Here is a 25,425-nt window from a genome sequence, read left to right as displayed (position 1 = left end):
ATACTTTACAGTGAAAGCAAACCATGCGATTATCTGAGAACAGCGCCCAGCAGACAAATCATTACAAACAGTAACCAGTCAAGTAGATGAGTACCAAAAGTCAGAAATAACGATAAAATGAATCACCTACCTTTTGATCTTCATATGGTTACACTCACAAAACTCCCAGTTACCCAATAAATGTTTGTTTTGTTCGATCAAGTCCTTTATATCCAAAAACCTCCGTTTTGCTAGCGCATTTTGTTCAGTAATCCACTGTCTCAAACCACATCCGGTGAAATTGCAGAGCGTGAAACTCAACAAAACAGAAATTCTCATAATAAACATACATAAAAGATAAATGATATACACCAGCTTAAAGATAAACTTCTTGTTAATAATCCAACCGCTGTGTCAGATTTCAAAAAGGCTTTACGGTGAAAGCAAACCATGCGATTATCTGAGAACAGCGCGCAGCAGACAAATCATTACAAACAGTTAGCAGCCATGAAGAGGAGTAACAAAAGTCAGAAATAGTGATAAAATGTATCACTTACCTTTGATCTTCATATGATTGCACTCCCAAGACTCCATGTTACACAATAAATGTTAGTTTTGTTCGATGATGTCCCTGTTTATATTCAAAAACCTCCATTTTGTTGGTGCATTTTTTTCAGTAATCCATTGGAACAAAGCGCGGTCACAACAGACAGACGAAAAATCTAAAAAGTACCATAAAAGTTCGTAGAAACATGTCAAATGATGTTTAAACAATCCTCGGGTTGTTTTTGTCATAAATAATCGATCATATTGCAACCGGACAATAGCTTCATCAATAGAATAGGATAAACAAGAAAGGCCCTGGTCACGTGCAGGACTCATGTTTGGAAATTTCCACTGTCCTCGCATTGAAAGTGGTGTTCCTCCCTCATTTTTCAGAGTAAAAGCCTGAAACAATGCCTAAAGACTGGCCACATGTAGTGGAAGCCATAGGGCTCGTGAACTGCATCATAAGTCTTTGTATGGTGGATAGGCTTTCAATGGAAAAACAGGCATTTCAAAATAAAGGCACTTCCTGGATGGATTTTCCTCAGGTTTTTGCCTGCCATATCAGTTCTGTTATACTCACAGACATTATTTTAACAGTTTTGGAAACTTTAGCGTGTTTTCTATCCAAATCTACCAATGCATATCCTAGCTTCTGGACCTGAGTAGCAGGCAGTTTACTTTACGCACGCTTTTCATCCAAAATTCCGAATGCTGCCCCCTACCCTAGTGAGGTTAATATGAGGGTAATGAGGATCTGGCAGGGGAGGTTAGATTAATATGAGGGTAATAAGGATCTGGCAGTTGCTCCCAGGAAATGATGTGATTTATATTCAGCAAACATTTATTACTTTTGACGACAGGAATTTCGGTGAACTTTCCCTGCAGGTCAATGATTATTATAAAGTCCTCATCTATAATATAATACATGAAAGGAAAGCTAGTAGGTTACCCCTGAGACACCTCAGCGGTTGTACAATGTAGACTAAATCTCTGGGTGATCTGATCTCTCTCTGGTTCGTTAGTACACCATCGGAGAACTGGCAGTACCCACTGAGTGTGGGAGGACTGGGCATCAAAGCTCCCGTTGTTGTGTAAGAGAACAGTGAAGGAGGACGAGAAGTGTTTTCTCTCTCTGCTTTTGGTCAGTGTCCAGTCTACTTTGATATCTGGTGTGGGGGCAGTTTAGTCGAGGGAAGCTCATACGGATCAATACAGAGCCCTATAGCGAATTGACGTAGGGGTTTGCAAGCAAGACGACGTGATGTGCTGACGTCTTAATAAGCTCAATCAATAGTGTGTGTGTGTCTGTGTGTGTGTGTGTGTGTGTGTGTGTGAGATTTGTTAAACACAAGTGTTTAGAGGTGTTATTTGTGTGTGCGTGCTTATTTCCACAAGTTGTGAGATTTGTCTGTGTGTGGCTTTACAGAGTATCTGTCTGTGTATCAGTCCAGGTGTTTCACCACTGCAGGGTGTGTAAAAAGAGCCCTCTGCCAAGCCGGAGCCCAGGATGTGCTGCGCCAAGCAGAGCTCTGTGATAATATCCCTGGCCAGTGGCTATAGACGGGCTGTTCATTCTGTTTCCTCCCAGGCGACCACAGGGAGATCCAGATCTGGCTCTGGAAGTCAACTGTACTGCTGGTTAATGGATTGATAATGTCATTGATTGGCTGTCCATTAACCTATTGTACCAGGTCTGAGTCTGTCCCTGGCCTAATTAGGAAGGAAAGATTTGGGTCGACACACACACACAGACAATCAGTGAGGCCTGGTATAGGAAACTGCTCTGCTGTGTGTGATTGTTCTGGAGGGTAGTATAGTGCAGGGTCTGGTGGGATTGTTCTGGAGGGTAGTATAGTGCAGGGTCTGGTGGGATTGTTCTGGAGGGTAGTATAGTGCAGGGTCTGGTGTGATTGTTCTGGAGGGTAGTATAGTGCAGGGTCTGGTGGGATTGTTATGGAGGGTAGTATAGTGCAGGGTCTGGTGGGATTGTTCTGGAGGGTAGTATAGTGGAGGGTCTGGTGTGATTGTTCTGGAGGGTAGTATAGTGCAGGGTCTGGTGGGATTGTTCTGGAGGGTAGTATAGTGCAGGGTCTGGTGGGATTGTTCTGGAGGGTAGTATAGTGCAGGGTCTGGTGTGATTGTTCTGGAGGGTAGTATAGTGCAGGGTCTGGTGTGATTGTTCTGGAGGGTAGTATAGTGGAGGGTCTGGTGTGATTGTTCTGGAGGGTAGTATAGTGCAGGGTCTGGTGTGATTGTTCTGGAGGGTAGTATAGTGCAGGGTCTGGTGTGATTGTTCTGGAGGGTAGTATAGTGCAGGGTCTGGTGTGATTGTTCTGGAGGGTAGTATAGTGCAGGGTCTGGTGGGATTGTTCTGGAGGGTAGTATAGTGCAGGGTCTGGTGTGATTGTTCTGGAGGGTAGTATAGTGGAGGGTCTGGTGGGATTGTTCTGGAGGGTAGTATAGTGCAGGGTCTGGTGGGATTGTTCTGGAGGGTAGTATAGTGCAGGGTCTGGTGTGATTGTTCTGGAGGGTAGTATAGTGCAGGGTCTGGTGTGATTGTTCTGGAGGGTAGTATAGTGCAGGGTCTGGTGTGATTGTTCTGGAGGGTAGTATAGTGGAGGGTCTGGTATGATTGTTCTGGAGGGTAGTATAGTGCAGGGTCTGGTGTGATTGTTCTGGAGGGTAGTATAGTGCAGGGTCTGGTGTGATTGTTCTGGAGGGTAGTATAGTGCAGGGTCTGGTGTGATTGTTCTGGGGGTATTATAGTGGAGGGTCTGGTGTGATTGTTCTGGAGGGTAGTATAGTGCAGGGTCTGGTGTGATTGTTCTGGAGGGTAGTATAGTGCAGGGTCTGGTGTGATTGTTCTGGAGGGTAGTATAGTGGAGGGTCTGGTGTGATTGTTCTGGAGGGTAGTATAGTGGAGGGTCTGGTGTGATTGTTCTGGAGGGTAGTATAGTGCAGGGTCTGGTGTGATTGTTCTGGAGGGTAGTATAGTGCAGGGTCTGGTGGGATTGTTCTGGAGGGTAGTATAGTGCAGGGTCTGGTGGGATTGTTCTGGAGGGTAGTATAGTGCAGGGTCTGGTGTGATTGTTCTGGAGGGTAGTATAGTGCAGGGTCTGGTGTGATTGTTCTGGAGGGTAGTATAGTGCAGGGTCTGGTGTGATTGTTCTGGAGGGTAGTATAGTGCAGGGTCTGGTGTGATTGTTCTGGAGGGTAGTATAGTGCAGGGTCTGGTGTGATTGTTTTGGAGGGTAGTATAGTGCAGGGTCTGGTGTGATTGTTCTGGAGGGTAGTATAGTGCAGGGTCTGGTGTAGAGGTCGACCGATTATGATTTTTCAACGCCGATACCGATTATTGAAGGCCCAAAAAACCCTGGTGCCGATTAATCGGACGTTTTTTAAAATTATTATTATTTATTTATTTTTACGTTTATTTATTTGTAATAATGACAATTACAACTACTGAATGAACACTTATTTTAACTTAATATAATATATCAATAAAATCAATTTAGCCTCAAATAAATAATGAGACATGTTCAATTTGGTTTAAATAACGCAAAAACAAAGTGTTGGAGAAGAAAGTAAAAGTGCAATATGTGCCATGTAAGAAAGCTAACGTTTAAGTGCCTTGCTCAGAACATGGGAACATATGAAAGCTGGTGGTTCCTTTTAGCATGAGTTTTCAATATTCCCAGGTAAGAAGTTTTAGGTTGGATGTTCTTATAGGCACTTTAGTATTGCCAGTGTAACAGTATAGCTTCCGTCCCTGTCCTCGCCCCCTCCTGGGCTAGAACCAGGAACACATCGACAACAGCGACCCTCGAAGCAGCGTTTCGCTGTGTGTGTAGGAGAGCCAGGTGGAGCAGCAGGCAGGAGGAGGAAAGCAAAGCCCATAATTGGCTCTGGATGGGATGGTGTAATCCTGAGGTCTTAGGGCCAGAAGGACACAACACACACAGGCCTGGGGATTGACTGATGGAGGAGGCCTCTACAGCCAGAGCCCCTGTTTATATGTTGGAGGCCTTTAGAGAAGGAGTGGCATCTGAGAACAGCCTGGCTGTGTGTGGGACCCACCCCCTGTTCTTCCTTCTGTGTTGTATTGTTTTAAATGGCTGCCACATGTTGATGTTCAGAATTTTGTGTTATGGACTCTAACTGTGGTGGTTGCAACATTGAATGAGACCATGTGTTTGTGCTTACATTTTGTTCCCGCCTCCCATCTCCATTACAGGAAGGGAAGTTCTTGATCACAGTCAGTCAGCTAAGATGATTTTCTCCTCCTCAACTGCCCTGCTTGTCTGTCAGGGGGATTTAGATGCCTGACATACAAAGGAGAGGAGACCCAACCTACTGTAGGAGAACATTACCCTACTGCTGTGTGTTTAACATCAAATCACGATTGTTAGTACCTTTGTGTGTGTGTGTGTGTGTGCACAAGCACAAGCAATAGACAAGACTCAAGTATACTCTCTGAAAGAGTCTGTTTCTAAGAGCCAATAATGGTTTAGATGTGTTCTATGATGGAATGTTGGCACTGGTCTTGGCCCTGCCTACATCCTCAGCCAGGGGGTGTGGTCTGGTATGAGAGAGAGAGAGAGAGTTTCTAGCTTCCGCAGCAGTAGTGTCCAATTCTATATTCACATTCCGTCTCCAATCCACATCTTACTGGCTCAAACTGGTATATTATTTTACATGATCTTATCCAAAAGGTCCATATATTTTCATACTGGTCCCCCATGGGATATGAACCCACAACCCTGGTGTTGCAAGCACCATGTTCTACCAACTAAGCCACACAGGACTGGTATACAGTGTCCTTATCCATTCCATTATATATCTAAATGACTCTCCTCTTTCACACGCTGACCTCGTTCTTTCTCCATTTGTATGTTTTCCTGGTGTTTATTAGGTGAGTCATTTCCTGAGCCCAGTGTTCAGCTCCAGGAACAGTTCCTATGGTAACATTCTCTCCCTACTGAGCTGCTACAGCTGTCCCAATGCTGTGTTGCTGTTGTTTACAAAACAAAGTGTCTCTCTCTAGTTTATATGTGTGACTAAGATACAGACAAGGGATGGGAGGAAGTTGGGAATGTCCGTATGAATCATCTTATGCTAACTAAGCCCTGGGCCTGCATTAATAAAGCTCTTAGAGTAGAAGTGCTGATCTGGGATCAGTTTAGCCTTTTAGGTGATAATGAATAAGTTAACTGTTATGAATACTGGCCCTGACTGACTCAGAGGGGGAGGGTTGTTGATTTGATGTTGAGGTAAGCTGAAACCACAGAAGTGCTGATCTGATTCAGTCCAAGGCCTCTGTCTTTCAGCAAATTATAAGAAGCTCAGGCACTGTGAGCCATACAGTACCCAAATTCACCACACTTCTCTCCTTTCCTCCCTCTCCCTCTGTTTCTATCCATCCCTCTGTTTCTATCCATCCCTCTCTTTCTTGCCATCCCTCTCTTTCTTGCCATCTCATTTTTTCTCCCTTGCTATATCACACTGTATCATCTCTTCCCCTGTCCTCTTTCTTTGCCATCTCACTATCCCACTCTCTTGCCATCTCCTCTCTTCCTCTCATCTCTTTCGCCTGCTATCTTTCTCTTTCTTCTCTCTCTCTCTTTCCGTCTCCTTCTGTCCTTAGCTCCAGCTACTCGACTGTGGCCCTAGAGTTTGAGAAGGTGCATCAGATCGCTCCCGTGTTCAACTCGCCAAGGATGTCGCGGCGGAGCCTGCGTCTGCAGACCACTGGTGGTCTCTATGGCAACGACAGCCTGGCTGACTTCTCCTCCCAGAACCACAGCAGCGGAGGGTCCAGTCGGACAGAGTCATGGTAAGACTACACAGGGTCCAGTCAGAGAGTCACGGTAAGACTACACAGGGTCCAGTCAGAGAGAGTCACGGTAAAACTACACAGTGTCCAGTCAGAGAGTCACGGTAAGACTACACAGGGTCCAGTCAGAGAGTCACGGTCAGACTACACAGGGTCCAGTCAGAGAGAGTCATGGTCAGACTACACAGGGTCCAGTCAGAGAGAGTCATGGTCAGACTACACATGGTCCAGTCAGAGAGAGTCATGGTCAGACTACACATGGTCCAGTCAGAGAGAGTCATGGTCAGACTACACATGGTCCAGTCAGAGAGTCACGGTAAGACTACACAGGGTCCAGTCAGAGAGAGTCACGGTAAGACTACACAGTGTCCAGTCAGAGAGAGTCACGGTAAGACTACACAGTGTCCAGTCAGAGAGAGTCACGGTAAGACTACACAGTGTCCAGTCATTGAGAGTCACGGTCAGACTACACAGGGTCCAGTCAGAGAGTCACGGTCAGACTACACAGGGTCCAGTCAGAGAGAGTCATGGTCAGACTATACAGGGTCCAGTCAGAGAGAGTCACGGTAAGACTACACAGGGTCCAGTCAGAGAGTCACTGTCAGACTACTCATGGTCAGACTACACAGGGTCCAGTCAGAGAGAGTCATGGTCAGACTACACAGGGTCCAGTCAGAGAGGGTCACGGTCAGACTACACAGGGGAAAGGAGTCAATGGACACACACGAATGCACTCATGCAGACACAAAAGTTAGAAACATTAGCCTTATATTAACATTAAACATAAACACACAGAGGCAGCTGGAGGCAGGTACACACAGAGGCAGCTAGAGGCAGCTGGAGGCAGGTACACACAGAGGCAGCTGGAGGCAGGTACAGTCGTGGTCAAAAGTTTTGAGAATTACACTTATTAATTTCCACAAAGTTTACTGCCTCAGTGTCTTTAGATATTTTTGTCAGATGTTACTATGGAATACTGAAGTATAATTACAAGCATTTCATAAGTGTCAAAAGGTTTTATTGACAATTAGTTGATGCAAAGAGTCAATATTTGCAGTGTTGACCCTTCTTTTTCAAGACCTCTGCAATCCGCCCTGGCATGCTGTCAGTTAACTTCTGGGCCACATCCTGACTGATGGCGGCCCATTCTTGCAAAGTCACTGCTTGGAGTTTGTCAGAATTTGTGGGTTTTTGTTTGTCTACCCGCCTCTTGAGGATTGACCACAAGTTCTCAATGGGATTAAGGTCTGGGGGGTTACCTGGCCATGGACCCAAAATATCGATGTTCTGTTCCCCGAGCCACTTAGTTATCACTTTTGCCTTATTGCAAGGTGCTCCATCATGCTGGAAAAGGCATTGTTCATCACCAAACTGTTCCTGGATGGTTGGGAGAAGTTGCTCTCAGAGGATGTGTTGGTACCATTCTTTATCATGGCTGTGTTCTTAGGCAAAATTGTGAGTGAGCCAACTCCCTTGGCTGAGAAGCAACCCCACACATGAATGGTCTCAGGATGCTTTACTGTTGGCATGACACAGGACTGATGGTAGCACTCCGGACAAGCTTTTTTCCAGATGCCTCAAACAATCGGAAAGGGGATTCATCAGAGAAAATGACTTTACCCCAGTCCTCAGCAGTCCAATCCCTGTACCTTTTTCAGAATATCAGTCTGTCCCTGATGTTTTTCCTGGAGAGAAGTGGCTTCTTTGCTGCCCTTCTTGACACCAGGCCATCCTCCAAAAGTCTTCGACTCACTGTGCGTGCAGATTAACTCACACCTGCCTGCTGCCATTCCTGAGCAAGCTCTGTACTGGTGGTGCCCCGATCCCGCAGCTGAATCAACTTTAGGAGACGTCCTGGCGATTGTTGGACTTTCTTGGGCGCCCTGAAGCCTTCTTCACAACAATTGAACCGCTCTCCTTGAAGTTCTTGATGATCCGATAAATGGTTGATTTAGGTGCAATCTTACTGGCAGCAATATCCTTGCTGTGAAGCCCTTTTTGTGCAAAGCAATGATGACGGCACGTGTTTCCTTGCAGGTAACCATGGTTGGCAGAGGAAGAACAATGATTCCAAGCACCACCCTCTTTTTGAAGCTTCCAGTCTGTTATTCAAACTCAATCAGCATGACAGAGGGATCTCCAGCCTTGTCCTTGTCAACACTCACACCTGTGCTAACGAGAGAATCACTGACATGATGTCAGCTGGTCCTTTTGTGGCAGGGGAAATGCTGTGGAAATGGTTTTCTGGGATTCATTTCATTTGCATGGCAAAGAGGGACTTTGCAATTAATTGCAATTCATCTGATCACTCTTCATAACATTCTGGAGTATATGCAAATTACCATCATACAAACTGAGGCAGCAGACTTTGTGAAAATTAATATTTGTGTCATTCTCAAAACTTTTGGCCACAACTGTACACACAGAGACATGCACACACTGACTTCTATAATCTCTACCAATCTCTCTCCTGTCTCTCAGGATGGTGAGGAGCAGAAAGCAGCAGCAGCAGTCTGCCTCCAGCTCCCAGTCCCTTAACCAGTCCCTGTCCCTGAATCAGACGCCACGCAAGGCCCTCTCCTTCTCCACTACCAACACTCCCTCTACGGGCTGCACCACTGCCAGTGATGCCTCCCTGCTCTCCTCCATCCTGGACCAGTCCAGCCTCCGCCAGCGATCCACCACCACTACTACCACAGATGGCTACTGGGGTCAGTCCAAGAGGAAAGGGCAGGGCATGGGTCATACGATCAGAGGAAGGGTTACGTTTGATCGAGAGGATACATCAGCTCTATTCTGGTCCCAGACCTGTACGGTATGTGCATTAGCCAACTCATCCAACTATCGTTGGCTTGACATGACAGGTATGGTCAGACAATCTATCATACAATGGCTAAAGCACAGGTCTGGGACCAGTCAACCGCATTATAATATACGAGGTAAAACTAGGACAGTAGCAGTTTACGCTACCTAGCTAGCATGCTAATTTTAATTACTGCAGTTTGTTGTTCGTGCGTCTATCTGATATGTAAGGCAGGATTGATGAATGATTTGTGGGAATACCAGGAGAGAGACGGGGCAGGCTGACTGTATAATCTCTCCATTTAATCCCTTTGATGTGGTTTTACAGAGATTAGCTGCGTTATTACCCATGTGACCCAATACAATTAATGAATCAGTATTCAATGATCTCCCGCTGGCTTGGATGATTTAATAATGCTTTATTCTGTCTAGGTTCAGATCAGGATACCAATCTGAAAGGTGAGACTTCACCATTCATTCTAATGATATTTGTGAGCACTCACCCGAGTAGTGATCTTTTATTACGCATCATCACAACACTTTTCCAGGAAGTAAACACAGGCTTGCTTTAAGGCTAGCTCTGATGTGCAAAATAATGATATTTTGAGACCATATAAATGGACTGATGAGAAATATATGAAGAAATGGTTTTCTAGTCAGAGTTGTACTTAATTAAAAATGTTCATCTTTTGTGTGTGTTTCCCCCAGGGAGGATTTCAAGGACGGACCACAGCTCAACGGGTGCAAACGGCGGCGTCAACACTGTGTCGCACAGCCACGGCATGGTCGCCAACGGTTACATCTGTAAAGACTGTTCCATACACTCTGAGAGGAAAGAAGCTCTCACCACATACTCTTCCTCGTCTCAGGCTGCCTCTGCTGCAGCAGCTGCTGCCACCTTTTCCTCTTCCTCGTCTCAGGCTGCATCTGCTGCAGCAGCTGCCGCCGCACTTTCATCATCTTCCTCATCTCAGGCTGCCTCTGCTGCTGCAGCAGCTGCCACCATCTCCTCATCATCATCAGCTTCATCCTCCAGTTTATACTGCACGGTCAAGAGTCAGAGGAGCAAGACAGGTGAGAACCTTACCTAGTGTGCACACAACTGACTGGGGAGTGAAACAGGGTTGTGTTCATTAGGCACCAAACGGAATGATCATCAGTCTACCAGCCATTTCTTGTGTGTTTCTCTGTTTCTGTTCGCTTGTTAGTGCTAATGCTATGTGGGTTTCTACTTAGAAGGACCCATTTCTCCACCTTTTATACGTCCGGCTAAGTTAACTAACCTGCCGTCCTTTCTCTGTCTAGGTCTCCTGGTGTCAGTCTCTAACACGTGTGTCCACTACAGCAGACGAGCCCTGGCCCCCATAGTGTCCCTGGTGACACTGCTCTTCCAGAACGTTCTGTGGCTGGGCACTAGGGCCAGGAGCCACTCAGGCAAAGGTATACGAGATGCTTACTACTGGGGTCTGTTCAGAGGGGTGCAATGTTACAAAATGTTCATGTAGAAATGCATTATGTAGATCAGATATGGTGCAGAATTGGGCATCATATCAGCTCTATTCATTTTATCTGCATGCTTTTCCTCACTGAATTCCCCCCTGATACTACTTCCCTTCCCACCTGATCCATCTCTCTTTCTTTTTTTACTGTCTTTCATGGTTTGATTTATTCAAAGCTGTTCAACCTGATAGTCTTACTGGAGTCCAGTCCCTTGAATCGTTATAGGCTATAAAAAATATATATTTTAGAGCTAAAATCCCTTTGAATCTGTCTTTTTCACAGGCTCTTTGAACTCTGTCCTTTCTACTGTCTCTCCTGTTCCTCCAGCTGTCATGTTCCTTCTGCTGTCCTGTCTCTCCTGTTCCTCCAGCTGTCATGTTCCTCCTGCTGTCCTGTAACTCCTGTTCCTTCTGCTGTCCTGTCTCTCCTGTTCTTCCTGCACATCCTGGTCATCAGTCATAAAGTCATGTATTTTTATGTGACCTCATCATGCCTCACTGCTCTCTTTTCCTCACCTGCCCTGCTTCCTCAGGGTGAGCTGTTGAATATCCACCTATCTTCATCCTCTTCTTCCTGCTTCATCTCATATCTAGATCCAGTACTCTTCCACTCCTGTCACTTCCCAGCCTCAAAACTGTGACATTGGAGGTGGAAATGGAATAGCCTGGTCCCAGATCTGTATTGGCCTTAACATTAGTCAGATGAGTTGTTTAAATAAAGCAAAAATACAAAATTATAGTAGTCTGAGTAGTCGGCTAAATAAAGCAAAATACTGATCTGGTCCCGGGCTGGAAAGGGGACGGGGGTTTAACAGACAGATTGTCTGACCTGAACTTTGATGTGTGGTATGGTTGTGTCACTAGGTGTCCTGGCGTCCCTCTTAGACAGGGCCAGACGGGCCGTCTCCTCCTGCACGTCCCGTGTCTCTTGGCTCTATAGGCAGACCACTCTCCACAGGATGATGGGCTACAGGGCCAACGGCTACGAAGGCAAAGGTACCTGACCCACCGCCGACCTGAAGTCAGGAGGCATGGGTTAAAGGTCATCGTTCATCAACACTGACCAGTCCCCACCTCAGTGACCCTCTTTTTTTCAGCCCTCTATTTCCAGTATCCACCGACACATTTCTTTCTCAAGCTCTTGGTCTTTGCATTTCTGTGTCTGTGAAAACGTATCTGTGAAGGCTGGGCATAAGGTTAACTGTGCATGTATAGTAATGGTTTGGTGGATTATAATGTAGAGGAATGCTTCTCTCCACAGTATGTACAGATGCTGTTTTCTACTGTGTAGTTTCACCACAGATAACTCTATTTCGATCTTCAGAGCCTCTCTCTCCAGCTCTGTCCATCTACCTCTGCATGCTCATCACTGAAACGGTCCTCCATACTTCTTAAAGAGACAGAACTCCTGTATCACCTCACTGCATGTCATTCATCTTTGTTTTCCTCCTATACACACTCCCTCCCTCCCTGTCTCCCTCCCTCTCTGTCTCCCTCCCTCTCTGTCTGTTTCTGTCTCTTTATCCAGCTCCGGTTTAATACAGGTCCACTTGATTAAGTCATAAACAAATGCTTTTCTTTCCACTTTGGTTGGTTCCCTTGGTGACATTTCCCTCTCTTGTGTGTCGAAATATACAATGTGTCACGCTCTTGGTCGCCACTCGCCTGCAGAATGTAAAGTTTTGGTATGTAAATATGATTATTAATAGTTTGTTGTGTTGCAGCTCACTCCAGTTACTGTGGGAGCATGAATGTAAAAGACCACGTGATGGGAGACGGACACCCCCACTTTTTGAATGGCTCGTTGTGTAAGTAGTCAACACGCTCACACACACACACCCATGTGCATGCGCACACACAAATTCCCTCTCAAGTGCTCTATACGTGCCAGGGGGGCACTTTGTCACCCTGATTGACCCAGAGTTAATTCAATGCGTGACCTATTTCCAGATCAGTGCACAGGGGTTACGTGAACCACTAGGGCCAGTGGCCAGCCGGTCACACCTCTTTCACCAGTCAGTGACTGTACTCTGTCTACTGGTCTCCCTAGTCAGATACAGCAGGTGTTTGTGTGTTTCTATATAAGCACTGAGAAGTTTTTTTAAAGTTTGTTTTGAAAAGGCCGAAACCCATAAAGATCAATCAGATGTATCTCTGTGAATGTTTCACTTCACTTTAAAGATTGTTTTTAGGAAACTGGGAGAAGAAATAGCTAGTACTGTATGGTTACATATTCCATGATGTCTTATCTAACATCTTCCTAAATGACACTGGTGTCAGAGTCAGACAGAATGACATACGATCCTGACAATGCAGTTGAACAAACGTCAAACAGAGAACTAAGGCCTGTTTGACACAAGTCGCTTACCAAACATCTGGAGAGGAGGGGATGGGCTGTGTTACCAAAGAGAGAACCTGGAACGTTGCCTTTCTTGCACATGCGTACATCTCAGAAGATTGCTTTTTCATATTAACGTGCTTCCTGTGTTCTAAGATTTGATCAACTACGCATTTTGATTGCAATAAAGACAACCTGGAATGCAACCAGAGATTGACAGACAGACAGTTCTCTGTCAACTGCTCTTACACTGTGGACATTTCACTCTTTCAGAAGCATGTTTTCTATGGTTGGTAGTTTTTATAATATTGGATTTTACTTTTCTTCATTTTTTTACATTCCAAAAAAAACGAATACATATAAACAAAAATGTACAGACATACAAACAATGACTACATCTCATCTGCCCAGACCTGCATGCTCACACTCCCATCCCTAGTGCCTGAATTATTGTTTGCAACTTGGTCTTAAATTGTACCAATTTGTTTTTCTCACTTACCCATGCTATTTCAATAATACATCATTTGATTTTTCCATTGTGTCAATGATGGCGGATTGATCGACTTCCAAGTTTTTAGTATCTGTTTTTTCAAAATGAGTGATGAGAAGAGAATCGTCCAGCCCATTGGGTATCTCACTACACCCCCACATGACGTCTTGAAATATGCAGACAGATGGATTAAAAGTACGTTTACGTTGTAATACTTCTGATAGACAACTTTCTAGCTCCGCCCATAACTTCCAAACTTTGTAGCATTCTCAGAAAGTATGGATAATGGAGTTATTATTAGTTTTACACTTGAGACATGACTTCGCTGTTGTGCTGTAGAATTTCACAATTTTTCTCTTGTGTAATAAATTCTAAACATTACATTATAGGGAGTGATATTGGTTGTTTTGGTAAAATACGTTTCATTTTCTTCCATATTGTTTTAGTGTTCTTAACTATGTAGTTGTTAATGTTCTTAGCTTCATCCTTTGAAAATAGACATGTCAAAATATTCTGGGGATGAGCATGTGCATCTTCAATATGTACCCATTGTTCCTCTTTAGTGTATTTATCTATATGTCACGAGTAAAAACCTTGGGTAGCGAGTTGATACAATTCCAAGTCTGGAAGGTTAAACCACCCTCTGACTTAGGAAGATATAAAACTTTCCTTTTTATTCTATTCATTTTATTTGAATGCTTTTACGTTTCATACATTATTTAGAACTTTTATTTGACTTCTGATTTGTTAAGTTATATACATTTTTTGCTTCTGAGTTGCGTTGATGTTTATTGCATTTAATTTTATATAATTTTTCATTCTTTGTTTTGTGTTTTGTTTGTTTGCTTTTCCTCCTTGTCTGCCATCCATCCGTCATGTGGTCTGCCTCAGGTGACGACTGTAAAGGGAAGCAGCACCTGGAGACCAACACACTGGTCCACAGTCAAACACAGATCTCCAGAACTCACCGTCTACTGGGGGGTCTGTGGACCCTTATAGCTTACACAGGTTATAATCCCCTTCCTCCTCCTGGTTTCCTTACTGATCTAATACACACACAGGTTAACCCCCTTCCTCCTCCTCCTGGCTTCCTTACTGATCTAATACACACACAGGTTAACCCCCTTCCTCCTCTCCCTATCTTCCTTACTGATCTAATATACATACAGGTTAACCCCTATCCTCCTCGCTCTGGCCTCCTTCCTTACTGACCTAATACACATACAGGTTAACCCCCTTCCTCCTCTCCCTGGCTTCCTTACTGATCTAATACACACACAGGTTAACCCCCTTCCTCCTCTCCCTATCTTCCTTACTGATCTAATATACATACAGGTTAACCCCTATCCTCCTCGCTCTGGCCTCCTTCCTTACTGACCTAATACACATACAGGTTAACCCCCTTCCTCCTCTCCCTGGTTTCCTTACTGATCTAGTACAGATACAGGTTAACCCCCTTCCTCCTCTCCCTAGCTTCCTTCCTTACTGACCTAATACACATACATCAGAGTTGTATTGATTGGTCCAAACCGTAGCAAAACGTTCTGCAACAGAACCCAAAAAAAAGCATTTCTTATTGGACAAGTTCAGGTAGTCCTTCCCTGACTCAGTCAGTTTGATTCTGTTTGGTGCCTAATGAATACGACCCTTGCTTTATAAACCTTGCGCACGTAGACTTTTCATAGGAATCTCTCATTGACATCAATGCAAATTATATACAAACTGTGGGTGTGGGGAAATACAATTCCCTTCCTTCCACTACTGGTCTAGGACCTGTTTTGTTGCACTGCTGATAGTGGCTGAGGTCAGGACTAGGCTCCAGAGAGCTGATCTGAAATCAGTTGTGAACTGAAGCCTCAGTATTTTTAATTGTCCTAATGCCCAGCATTTGTTATTACCATGTCATTAGCACTCTATTTACTGAATTGAATCACTATGATTTCTTAGTGTTTTACCTTTATTTTAACAGGTTAGTCTCATTGACATTGAGATAAAAAATATATATTTTTTAAGAGAGACCTGGCCAAAATAGCAGCACATAAAGTTTCATACAAAGACCCTTTTCTAATGAAAGCTCCAACGTTGTGCGTTTGTTCTGACCTTCCAGGCTACTGTCTGCTCCAGCCAGGTTACTATGTAGTGAGGTCAGGCCTGGCGCTGGGGTCAGCAGTGGGGTCAGCAGTACGGTCAGTGGCTCAGAGACTCCTGTCAGTGCTGTGGCTAGTCCTGGGAGCTCCAGGTTAGTTACCCTGTGTTGCATCCATCCTCTTCATCATCAGTATTTAGTTGTTTAATCAGTTGCTCTTTCTTATATCATACACGCTACGTTACAGTAATGATACACCTCCCCCCCCCCAGGTAAAGCAGCCAGACGGTTGTTGTGGTGTCTGGGGACAGGCTGGTACCAGCTGGTGTGTCTCATGTCTCTGTTCAACGTCTTCTTCCTGACCCGGTGAGAGCCTCTGTTGATGTATCCAACTCATGTGACTTTTGCCAGTGTAGTTCTCAGAAAGATCCATGTGTAGATGATTTTTATTCACCTACTATTGTCCTTTGTTATCAAAGGTTGAAGATTTAACTCTGGCTGTAACTTTTGATTGATGTGATTGACAGCAGAGACATTTCAGATATCTGGGGCAAACCGTAGTAAAACAGCCAAATGTTTAGCAATGGAAAATTACAGGTTTTTGTCATTGGACAATTTTACATTGTACCTTCCTGTTTGTGTCTGAGACCCAGTTATCATTGTGCATGTTTGATAAATATTTATGACTGTTCTTATGCAGGCTCTGTCTAACATGATAAATCTTAATTAATTAAATATTACATTTTGATTAAATTATTTCTCTCATCTGAGGAAGGAAAGGTTACGTTTTACTGTGTGTGTGTGTGTGTGTGTGTGTGTGTGTGTGTGTGTGTGTGTGTGCGTGCGTGCGTATCTCAGGTGTGTTTTGCTCACTGCTCTGTGTGTGTGTCTCTTTCAGGTGCCTGCCCAGAATGTGGAAGCTCCTCCTCTTCCTCCTTCCCCTCCTGCTACTCCTGTGTGAGTAACAGTGTGCTCACCTGACGTAACCTACTTCACACACAAACACGCCGATCTGTCAGCTGTGTAGCACCAGAGCTGTTAACCAGCCCCCCAGAGCTTACTCCAAATCCAGCCCCAGATCTAGGACACTCTTACTGGGCACACAGCTACAGAACCAGCCCTTCTGTGGAACAACACTTTTACACACTAACAGTCTACACAGAAAAGCACTGACTTGCATTCATTAACCCACAAGCTACTATCAAATCCCCAAATTCATGCATAAACACAAAAAAACGTAAACAATAGAAGCCTAAGAAACAACAGGTGCTATACCAATAAAGCTTTCACTGCATTTATAGTAAAGACGGGCAGGTTGTTGCATACTGTAGTTCCTGTTGATTCATTTCCTTGTTTCTCTCTCCTCTCAGGGTTGTGGTTCTGGGGTCCGTCCAGTTTCCTCTCCTACCTTCCAGCCATAAACCTGACAGAGTGGCGCTCCAGAGTGGTGTCCCCCTTCACCTTCTCATCGTTTATCCTGACCCCTGCCCTTGTTCCCACCCCCGCCACACCACTGGAGCAGACTACCCCAGCACCCCCCGGCCCACAGGCACAGGTAAGAGAGGAGCTCGCCTGAGAAGCCCGAGGGTGTCTCTCAATTTGTCTGTATTGTGCGAATATGGTACTTCATGAAATACACCTGCTTCATGAATGTTAGACTAAAACAAGCTTTCTTGTTCTCTCTCTAACCTCTCACTGTACTTCTGTGTCCCTCCTTTATTTCTGTCTATCCCGTATCTCCATCTACAGCCAGTCCTTCCCCCCATAGTCACCGTGGACACAGAGAGCCTGGAGCGGGTGGAGCATGGTCTGGCCCTGCTGTGGGAGCGGGTGCAGCAGGGGGACCAGAGGCAGGAGCAGCATCACGGGGACACCCTGGCCCAGTACACCCTCCTGAGGGAGCAGCTGGACAGCCAGACGGACAGGGACAGCCTGGGTCTCTGGGTCTCTGGCTTGCTGGAGCACAGGATCACCCTGCTGAGAGGAGAGCTGGAGCAGCAGGAGGCCTCACACAGGGCACAGGTAGGGATGGCTGTCATGGGAGGGAAAGGGACTGGGGCCGGACACCAAAGCTGTTGATAGGACTGGGGCTTGGTGGCAGGAATGGGGTCGAGGCTTGGTGGCAGGAATGGGGTCGAGGCTTGATGGCAGGAATGGGGTCGGGGCTTGGTGGCAGGAATGGGGTCGAGGCTTGGTGGCAGGAATGGGGTCGGGGCTTGGTGGCAGGAGTGGGGTCGGGGCTTGGTGGCAGGGATGATCAGAGGGTTGAGCTTCAACATTTTAATTGATAACTATGTACAGATTTGTGGTTTTTATGTAGGGTCAGATTTCAGTGCGTTTTGCTTCGTAAGCATTCCATACTGACCCCCTATTCCTTATTACTGAGTTCCTTACTCTTTACTTCTGGGTGACCTCTTCTCTCCCTCTTTCTCTCCCTCTCTCCTCCCTCTCCTGTGCAGACTGAAGAGCAGAGGGTTCAGCAGCAGCAGAGTCAGGAGACACGGCTAGCTGAGCTGGAGAGGCTGCTGCAGGTCCTTGCTACTAAAACTGAGGTAATGTCTATTACTGAGAAATACACACATTACCTACATTTCCCAATACATACAGGAACGTACAGGTCCTGGCAGTTGAAACTGATGAAATGGTCTATGGGAAATGCACACCAGACTATGAATGAAACCCTGTGAGATCAAATGAATCCACCCAGGAGCTCCGTTACCTCCACATCTGAACACACACCACTAGATCTTAGCAGGCTAACAGCTAAGCTTGAGGTGCAGTCTCACAAGCTTATTACTGACTGACACATACAAGACCCACGCATCACATTACCCACCCATAGGAACACAAACAGGAACATACCGGTTCTGGCAGCTCATCTGAATAAGCACCAGTCCATACATACATCATCTCAGGTAGTTCGTTTGAATACATACAGTATGACACACACTCATACACGTCTAGTCATCTGATACACAGGAGTCAGCATGTCCCTGTCCTTTTAGGTTAATTGTGATGACATTTATTTTATTTCACCTTTATTTAACCAGGTAGGCAAGTTGAGAACAAGTTCTAATTTGCAACTGTGACCTGGCCAAGATAAAGCAAAGCAGTTCGACACATACAACAACACAGAGTTACACATGGAATAAACAAAACATACAGCCAATAATACTGTAGAACAAAAGAAAACAAAAAAAGTCTATATACAGTGAGTGCAAATGAGGTAAGTTAAGGCAATAAATAGGCCATGGTGACAAAGTAATTACAATATAGCAATTAAACACTGGAATGGTAGATGTGCAGAAGATGAATGTGCAAGTAGAGATACTGGGGTGCGAAGGAGCAAGATAAATAAATACATTATGAGGATGAGGTTGGTAGATAGATGGGCTGTTTACAGATGGGCTATGTACAGATAATGCGCGTGCTGAAAGTGTTCACGTCAACACATGCTGTATTGTAGCTTATTGGCCGTTAATTTATATTACAGTACTGTACATTTTAATTTATAGTACTGTACATTTGAATATATATTACTGTACTGTACATTTTAATGAGGTTGTATTTCAGGCGGTGCAACAGCGGAAGAAGGAGACAGAGGAGACAGCCACACCACCCCCTGCCTCTGTCCCTGTCAGGTAGGTTCACGGTCACTGGCTTAACGTCCATAGATGATATAGTGCAGAACTTTTCTACGGTTTACACCTGCACTCCATTTCATGTGGAAGGAAACTCTTGCACACTGATTCTCTTCATTTGCCCCCAAAAAATGTAATGTCTTATGACTGAAACATTGGTCTAAGTGGTCCATTATTAGATCAAACAATAAAGCCAGTGTATTGGAGTTAGTTTTTACAGCATGCAAACATTTATATTTTTTAAAGTGTGGAGCCAAGTCCAGGGTTGCAAACTTTGTGTCAGTTTCTCAAAACTGGTTTACCAGAAATGCCGGTTAGAAGATTCCTGGAATCAGGAGGTAATAAGCCAGACGTCAGGGAATCTTCCAAACTGGATTTCTGGAAAATGGTGAATTTATGGGAAATTTTTCAGACCTAAACAAGTGTAACAGAGACACTTCTCTTTCTCTCTTTCCCCCTTTATCCCTCTCGCTTTCTCTTTTCTCTGCCTCAGTGTGGGTGTGGACCAGGAGGCCCATGCTGCTTTGCTGGCGGAGGTGCAGAGGCTGGAGGAGGAGCTGGGTCGGATCAGGGGCGACCTGCAGGGGGTGATGGGATGTCAGGGGAAATGTGAGCAGCTGAACACAATCCAGGAAACGGTGAGTATGAGAGACAACTGTCTGTTTACTGCTTTTAGTGTTTACTGTACCTTGTGCTGATATAGCTCAGTCTTTTATTATAGTAGTTGTACATTACCTTTGCAATATAATGGCATTCTTCCAAATGACAGCTTGTACTGTGCTGTTACTGAACTGTCCTTCTACATGATGGTATATGTACAGCCCCTCACACATGATCTGTCTCACCTCTCTCTCACCTCTCCCTCCCAGGTGTCTACCCGGGTGTCCGCCCAGGTGAGGCGGGAGCTGCGGGCCCTGTTCTACGGCTCTGACGACCAGACCCACCAGGGAGAACCAGACATCCCCAAGGGACTCCTCCAGTGGCTGTCGTCACGCTACGTGAGCGGGGCCGACCTGCAGGCCCTCCTGGCCAACCTGGAGCTCAGCATCCTGAGGAACGTGTCGCTGCAGCTGGAGCAGAGCAGGGCTGAGGCCCGGACGGAGGCTGAGGCCAGGGCTGCAGTCATCACCACCCAGACCCAGGCTATTACACAGAGTGCCCAACACACCGCCGTGGGCGGGGGACTGTCTGAGGAGGTAGACTACACACTCCACTATAGTGACTCTTTGTTGTCGTTAACCCAGTGCTACTCACTGTCATCAGAGGAACGGCTTCATTATCATCATTTATTTCATGAAGATGGACCGGTGTCCTGGACCCAGATTCTCCATAGAGCATGCTTTTGACTTCACGGCCCGCATCCACAAAGTGTCTCAGGGTAGGAGTGCTGATCTAGGATCTGACCATATAACCTTATGCATTATGATCTAAAAGGCTAAACTGATCTTGGATCATTCAGCACTACTACTCTGAGATGCTTTGTGAATAGTGGATCAGGAGTAGGTTTAATTTGGGTCTTGGAAACCACCTCCTTCCTATATGATGTACTTTCACTATATGATGACTGTTACTTTAAGTGGTCATGATTGTCAATGAGACTAGGAGTCATTGTGTGTGGAGGTGCATGGCAGAGTCTCTGCAACAGGTATCCAACCATACACACATCCTAACCCTCCATCCCTGCCTCTCTCTCCCCTAGCAAGTGCAGCTGATTGTCCAGAATGCCCTGAAACTCTACTCCCAGGATAGGACGGGCCTAGTGGACTACGCCCTGGAGTCTGGAGGTAAAGACAGACCTCTCACTCTGTTTACATGAACAGAACCACTCTGTGGGTTAGAGCCAGCCTGTTGACAGGTCCATGAACAGAACCACTCTGTGGATTGGACAGGCACAGGGGGATCCATTAGATTAGGGGTCAGATGAACTGAGTGGTCTGGGATGTTTGTCTGTGTGGATTCTATTTTGATGTGTGTGTTAGTATGGAATCATGTTATTGTGTGTTTCATTGCATTATCCCTGTGTATGGTCAGATGGCTTTTCAATACAGTTAACTCACCACAGGGTTGTGGTTCAGGCATTAGGATTTCTGACTCATATATATATATATATACATTTTGACCTAAGATTGAATAAGAATGTCTTTCTTGCTCCCATTCTTTCATTCATTGATTGGTTGATTAAATAAAGATCCACTTATTCCCAGAAGATAAGTCATAAACCTTAAGACATGTATTTCCAATGTGGTCTTCCTGCGTAGAAATAGAAAGGAATCTATTGTGGTTGAACTGTGGTAATGATGTAACGTGGTCATGTGTCTGTGTGGTCAGGCGGTAGCATCCTAAGCACGCGCTGCTCGGAGACGTACGAGACAAAGACGGCCCTCATGAGTCTGTTCAGCGTGCCCCTCTGGTACTTCTCCCAGTCACCCCGCGTCGCCATCCAGGTGAGCTCTCCAATTCAAACGTTCAGAAGCTTTATTGTTCCGGTCACAAACGCAGTGTACAAATAAAAACACATTCCAACAATAGCTGCAATCCAGGAATAGCTGCTGAGCTGCTTAGAAGACACTGATTCAATAAAGTTATTCCAGAAAGAAGCTGTCGTGTTCAACACCACCAGGGGACATTGTTTCCTCTTTATCAGTGTTTTTATTTGTAGATAATGGTAAATGTTGAAATTGATTTCAACAATTACATCACTAGCCTTGTAAATTTTAACAGGACAGGGATTATCTTGTGGAGACTGATTAGAAGACGTTTATCAGTGACTCTAACATGTCTTACCATCTCTTCCTCCCTCTGCCCATCGTCCTTTCTCCAACTCTCCTTCCTTCCCTCAGCCTGATATGTATCCAGGGAACTGCTGGGCGTTTAAAGGTTCTCATGGTTACCTGGTCATCCGGTTGTCCCTTAGGATCCTCCCCACAGCCTTCTGTCTGGAGCACATCCCCAAGGCCCTGTCCCCTACCGGCAACATCACCAGCGCCCCGCGCAACTTCACTGTCTATGTAAGACTCACACACACGTATGGACAATATCAGCAACTACACTGTCTACGTAAGACACACGCGTACTGGCAAAATCAGCAACTACACTGTCTACGTAAGACACACGCGTACTGGCAAAATCAGCAACTACACTGTCTACGTAAGACACACGCGTACTGGCAATATCAGCAACTACACTGTCTACTTAAGACACACACATACTGTAAGTATCAGCAACTACACTGTCTACGTAAGACACACACACGTACTGTAAGTATCAGCAACTACACTGTCTACATAAGACACATACCTACCTACTGGCAATATCAGCAACGCCATGGAGTGCCTTCTGTTGGTCATGTGTGATCTATGGTCTCAGCCTCAATCTCCTGCCAGACATCACTGACTGGTTTCTGTGTGTTTTCAGGGTCTGGATGATGAGTATCAGGAGGAGGGGAAGCTGTTGGGTCAATACACCTACCAGGAGGACGGAGACTCAATGCAGAACTTCCCTGTCATGGTAAACACAAGAAATGACATCAATTTATACACACTCATGTGCATGCACCAACAAACACACACAAAAAACCTCTCACCATCCTGCATACAACCACTGACCTCTCTCTGGCTCTTTTTTTACTTTGTCAAAAATCTTTTTTTAAAAATCTGATACTGATTCAATACTTATCACTCCTTACTATGTCTCTTCCTTCCATCCAGGAGAAGAACGAAAGGGCCTTCCAGATCATCGAGGTGCGGGTGCTGACCAACTGGGGTCACCCTGAGTACACCTGCCTCTACCGCTTCAGAGTCCACGGAGAACCACGCATCCAGTGAGGGAGGATGGCGGCCATTTGAACTGCCAGTTATATCATCCTATCTGTATATAGTACTGGACATATTTTTCTAAATGGAGGGGGCTGGGAAAACCGAGACTTTTATATAGACGAGTGACTTCAGAAGTGTGGGGATGGGTGTTTGATTTATGCTAGAATGTGTCCAAGCGGGGTTTTGTTTTACTCAGTACTGAAATGGTAAAAGAATGAACTGTAATGAAACGTCAGGGAATGTGAAAGAGAAGAGAAGAGTGAAGGTGGAAGAAGTTTGGTCCCAGTCCCTCCACCTTAAAGCTGCTCTTGCACTGAATTAGCCCTCCAGGTCAAAACCCTTTGGTTTTTGGAGGAGCGTTTTCCTCTGCCGCGCTCACACAACCACAGGAGTCTGACCTCCAGATGGAAACGGACTACTATCTTTTTTTATTTCCTTACACATCCTGTCTGATTTGGTTGGTGTTTTAATCAGGTTTTATTTTGAATTGGATGTTTCTTTGGAGACCCCTTGTGGATTCTGATGGAATTTCAGGATCAAAGCCACAGAACTGGATCAAAGCCACAGAACTGGGCCTAAATTACGTTTATATAGGCCTCACACACACTGGGCCTACATGACACTGTATAGGCCTCTCTTCTCTTGATACAAAGCTACTTCTCTCTGCTGCTGTTGGTTGGTCAGTCTGCAGGGCCAGCTAACGTGGTCAGTGGACACTTGCAAGACACAGACAGGACTGCTACCGTTCTTTGGACTCAACAACACTACCGTTCGCCATGATTTTATGCATCCACACAGCCATCAAAACTAAGCTCTATCTCCTATAGAAAATGTTACACACATGGACAGACTTAGAATGAGTTGATACATGTGTATCTCAAGTTAAGATTTGGTCCTGAAGCTCTGTGGAGTCCAGACTGGAGTGTTAATGAGAGTGAGACTGACAGCCAATGGTTTGGCTTCTTCTAGTGCAGCGAGCCAATGGTTTGGCTGCTCCTTGCACAGTCATTATAACGTCCTCTACTAGAGCTTCTACTCCGGAAAAGGGGATCCTTGGGATGCCCCAACTCTGACATCCCCCCATTGAAGTTGAGGTTAGGTTAGGGTTTAGGGTAGGGTCATCCCAAGGATCCCGGATAGTGCATAATCCCTTCTACTCCCTGCAGGAATGTAATCTGTATATTTCATTGTTAATAGTTGGTCCTTTTTTAAGAATTTGATTTTATCAGTGTTGCTTTATGAAAATAGGGTGCACCTTGTCAATATTTCTATTATTTGTATTACCCATTGTAAGCGTAATTACAGACAAATGATGCCTGTAAATGAAATGTGTGTTGCACAAGTCCTCACAATTTGTGGAAGCAACTAGATGGGGTAGCTATAAATTTGTTTTGTGTGGACCAGAAAGTCTAAATGTACAAAAAATGATTTCATGATCCTATTTATTTTTAAGATAATTAGTTACTGCAAGATAGGACTGCAATGTATTTTTATCAAAAAGCTTTTCAGTGCATTTTGGAAACATCTTGGGACAGTCCATTTTTTGTTTTTCATTTGTTTTTAAATGTTTTTTTGTCGCTGCTGTCATCCTGAGGTAGCTAAACCGCATTTAGAATATATTCCTAAAGAATTACATTTTGAGAGCTTTTGATGCATGCAATATTTTACCTAATAAAGACTTGTTTTTTTATTTAAAAGCTGCTTTAGTTGTGGTCACATCTGGGTGGATAGTGGTGGTGACTGCATTATTTGGGGTCACGTCTGGGGGGATTGTGGTTTTGGAATGGCAGCAGGGAAGAGGATGAGCGCAAATGTACCAATAGATTACAGGTGTCAAACTCATCCCATGGAGGGCTGACTGCATGCAGTTTTTTGCTCCTCCCTTGTACTTGATTGATGAGTTAAGCTTACTAATTACTAAAGAACTCCCCTCACTTGGTTGTCTATGGCTTAATTGAAAGGAATAAACAAAAACCTGCAGACAGTAGGCCCTCCATGGAATGAGTTTGACACCCCTGCATTAGATGGTGAATGCTCTTAGAATAAGAGATCACTATAGGGCAGGCGTACTTAACTCACCCTACGAAGTCCAGAGCCTGCTGGTTTTCTGTTCTACCATATTAATTTCACACCTGGTGACCCAGGTCTAAATCAGTCCCGATGGGAAAAGAAAATGCAGAGGAACTGGCTTTGAGGTCCAGAGCTGACTTTGAGGGCTTTTCTTCTGATCACAATTGTAATACACCACATGAATCATAATTCAAACTGCCTTTGATATAACCAAGTTAGTATAAACTTCACTGGTCAAAATACAGAGTAGTAGACCATATGTAGGAATGAAGGAGCTTTAATAATCAATCCGATTCAATCTGTTTAGCGTTGGTCGGAATCGG

The 25,425-nt window shown here is 45.0% G+C and overlaps 1 protein-coding gene across 6 annotated transcripts in view; it reads left to right on the top strand.

The window, feature by feature from the left end:
• LOC115171751 (SUN domain-containing protein 1) overlaps nucleotides 1-24,729 on the top strand; it is a 41,682-nt gene extending 16,953 nt beyond the window's left edge. For 3 of the 6 annotated variants that reach the window (XM_029728859.1, XM_029728858.1, XM_029728854.1), the window contains 22 exons: nucleotides 6,173-6,361; nucleotides 8,843-9,072; nucleotides 9,596-9,622; nucleotides 9,872-10,237; nucleotides 10,469-10,603; nucleotides 11,527-11,658; nucleotides 12,387-12,470; nucleotides 14,382-14,498; nucleotides 15,598-15,729; nucleotides 15,849-15,942; nucleotides 16,475-16,533; nucleotides 16,947-17,131; nucleotides 17,326-17,598; nucleotides 18,036-18,128; nucleotides 19,150-19,217; nucleotides 19,711-19,855; nucleotides 20,087-20,413; nucleotides 20,917-21,001; nucleotides 21,546-21,661; nucleotides 22,058-22,225; nucleotides 22,632-22,724; nucleotides 22,925-24,729. In XM_029728859.1, coding sequence (XP_029584719.1) covers nucleotides 6,246-6,361; nucleotides 8,843-9,072; nucleotides 9,596-9,622; nucleotides 9,872-10,237; nucleotides 10,469-10,603; nucleotides 11,527-11,658; nucleotides 12,387-12,470; nucleotides 14,382-14,498; nucleotides 15,598-15,729; nucleotides 15,849-15,942; nucleotides 16,475-16,533; nucleotides 16,947-17,131; nucleotides 17,326-17,598; nucleotides 18,036-18,128; nucleotides 19,150-19,217; nucleotides 19,711-19,855; nucleotides 20,087-20,413; nucleotides 20,917-21,001; nucleotides 21,546-21,661; nucleotides 22,058-22,225; nucleotides 22,632-22,724; nucleotides 22,925-23,041 — 3,162 coding nt within the window. In that variant the 5' untranslated portion in view covers nucleotides 6,173-6,245 and the 3' untranslated portion in view covers nucleotides 23,042-24,729. The remainder of the gene's footprint in view (nucleotides 1-6,172; nucleotides 6,362-8,842; nucleotides 9,073-9,595; nucleotides 9,623-9,871; nucleotides 10,238-10,468; nucleotides 10,604-11,526; nucleotides 11,659-12,386; nucleotides 12,471-14,381; nucleotides 14,499-15,597; nucleotides 15,730-15,848; nucleotides 15,943-16,474; nucleotides 16,534-16,946; nucleotides 17,132-17,325; nucleotides 17,599-18,035; nucleotides 18,129-19,149; nucleotides 19,218-19,710; nucleotides 19,856-20,086; nucleotides 20,414-20,916; nucleotides 21,002-21,545; nucleotides 21,662-22,057; nucleotides 22,226-22,631; nucleotides 22,725-22,924) is intronic. The other 3 variants (XM_029728856.1, XM_029728855.1, XM_029728857.1) reach the window with 3 other exon arrangements.
• Nucleotides 24,730-25,425: the final 696 nt, after the last annotated feature.

The sequence above is a fragment of the Salmo trutta genome, chromosome 32 (assembly GCF_901001165.1).
Source record: "Salmo trutta chromosome 32, fSalTru1.1, whole genome shotgun sequence".
Classification (NCBI taxonomy): Eukaryota; Metazoa; Chordata; class Actinopteri; order Salmoniformes; family Salmonidae; genus Salmo; species Salmo trutta.
Note: the sequence above shows the minus strand (reverse complement) of the source record. Positions and strands in the feature narration are given on the sequence as shown.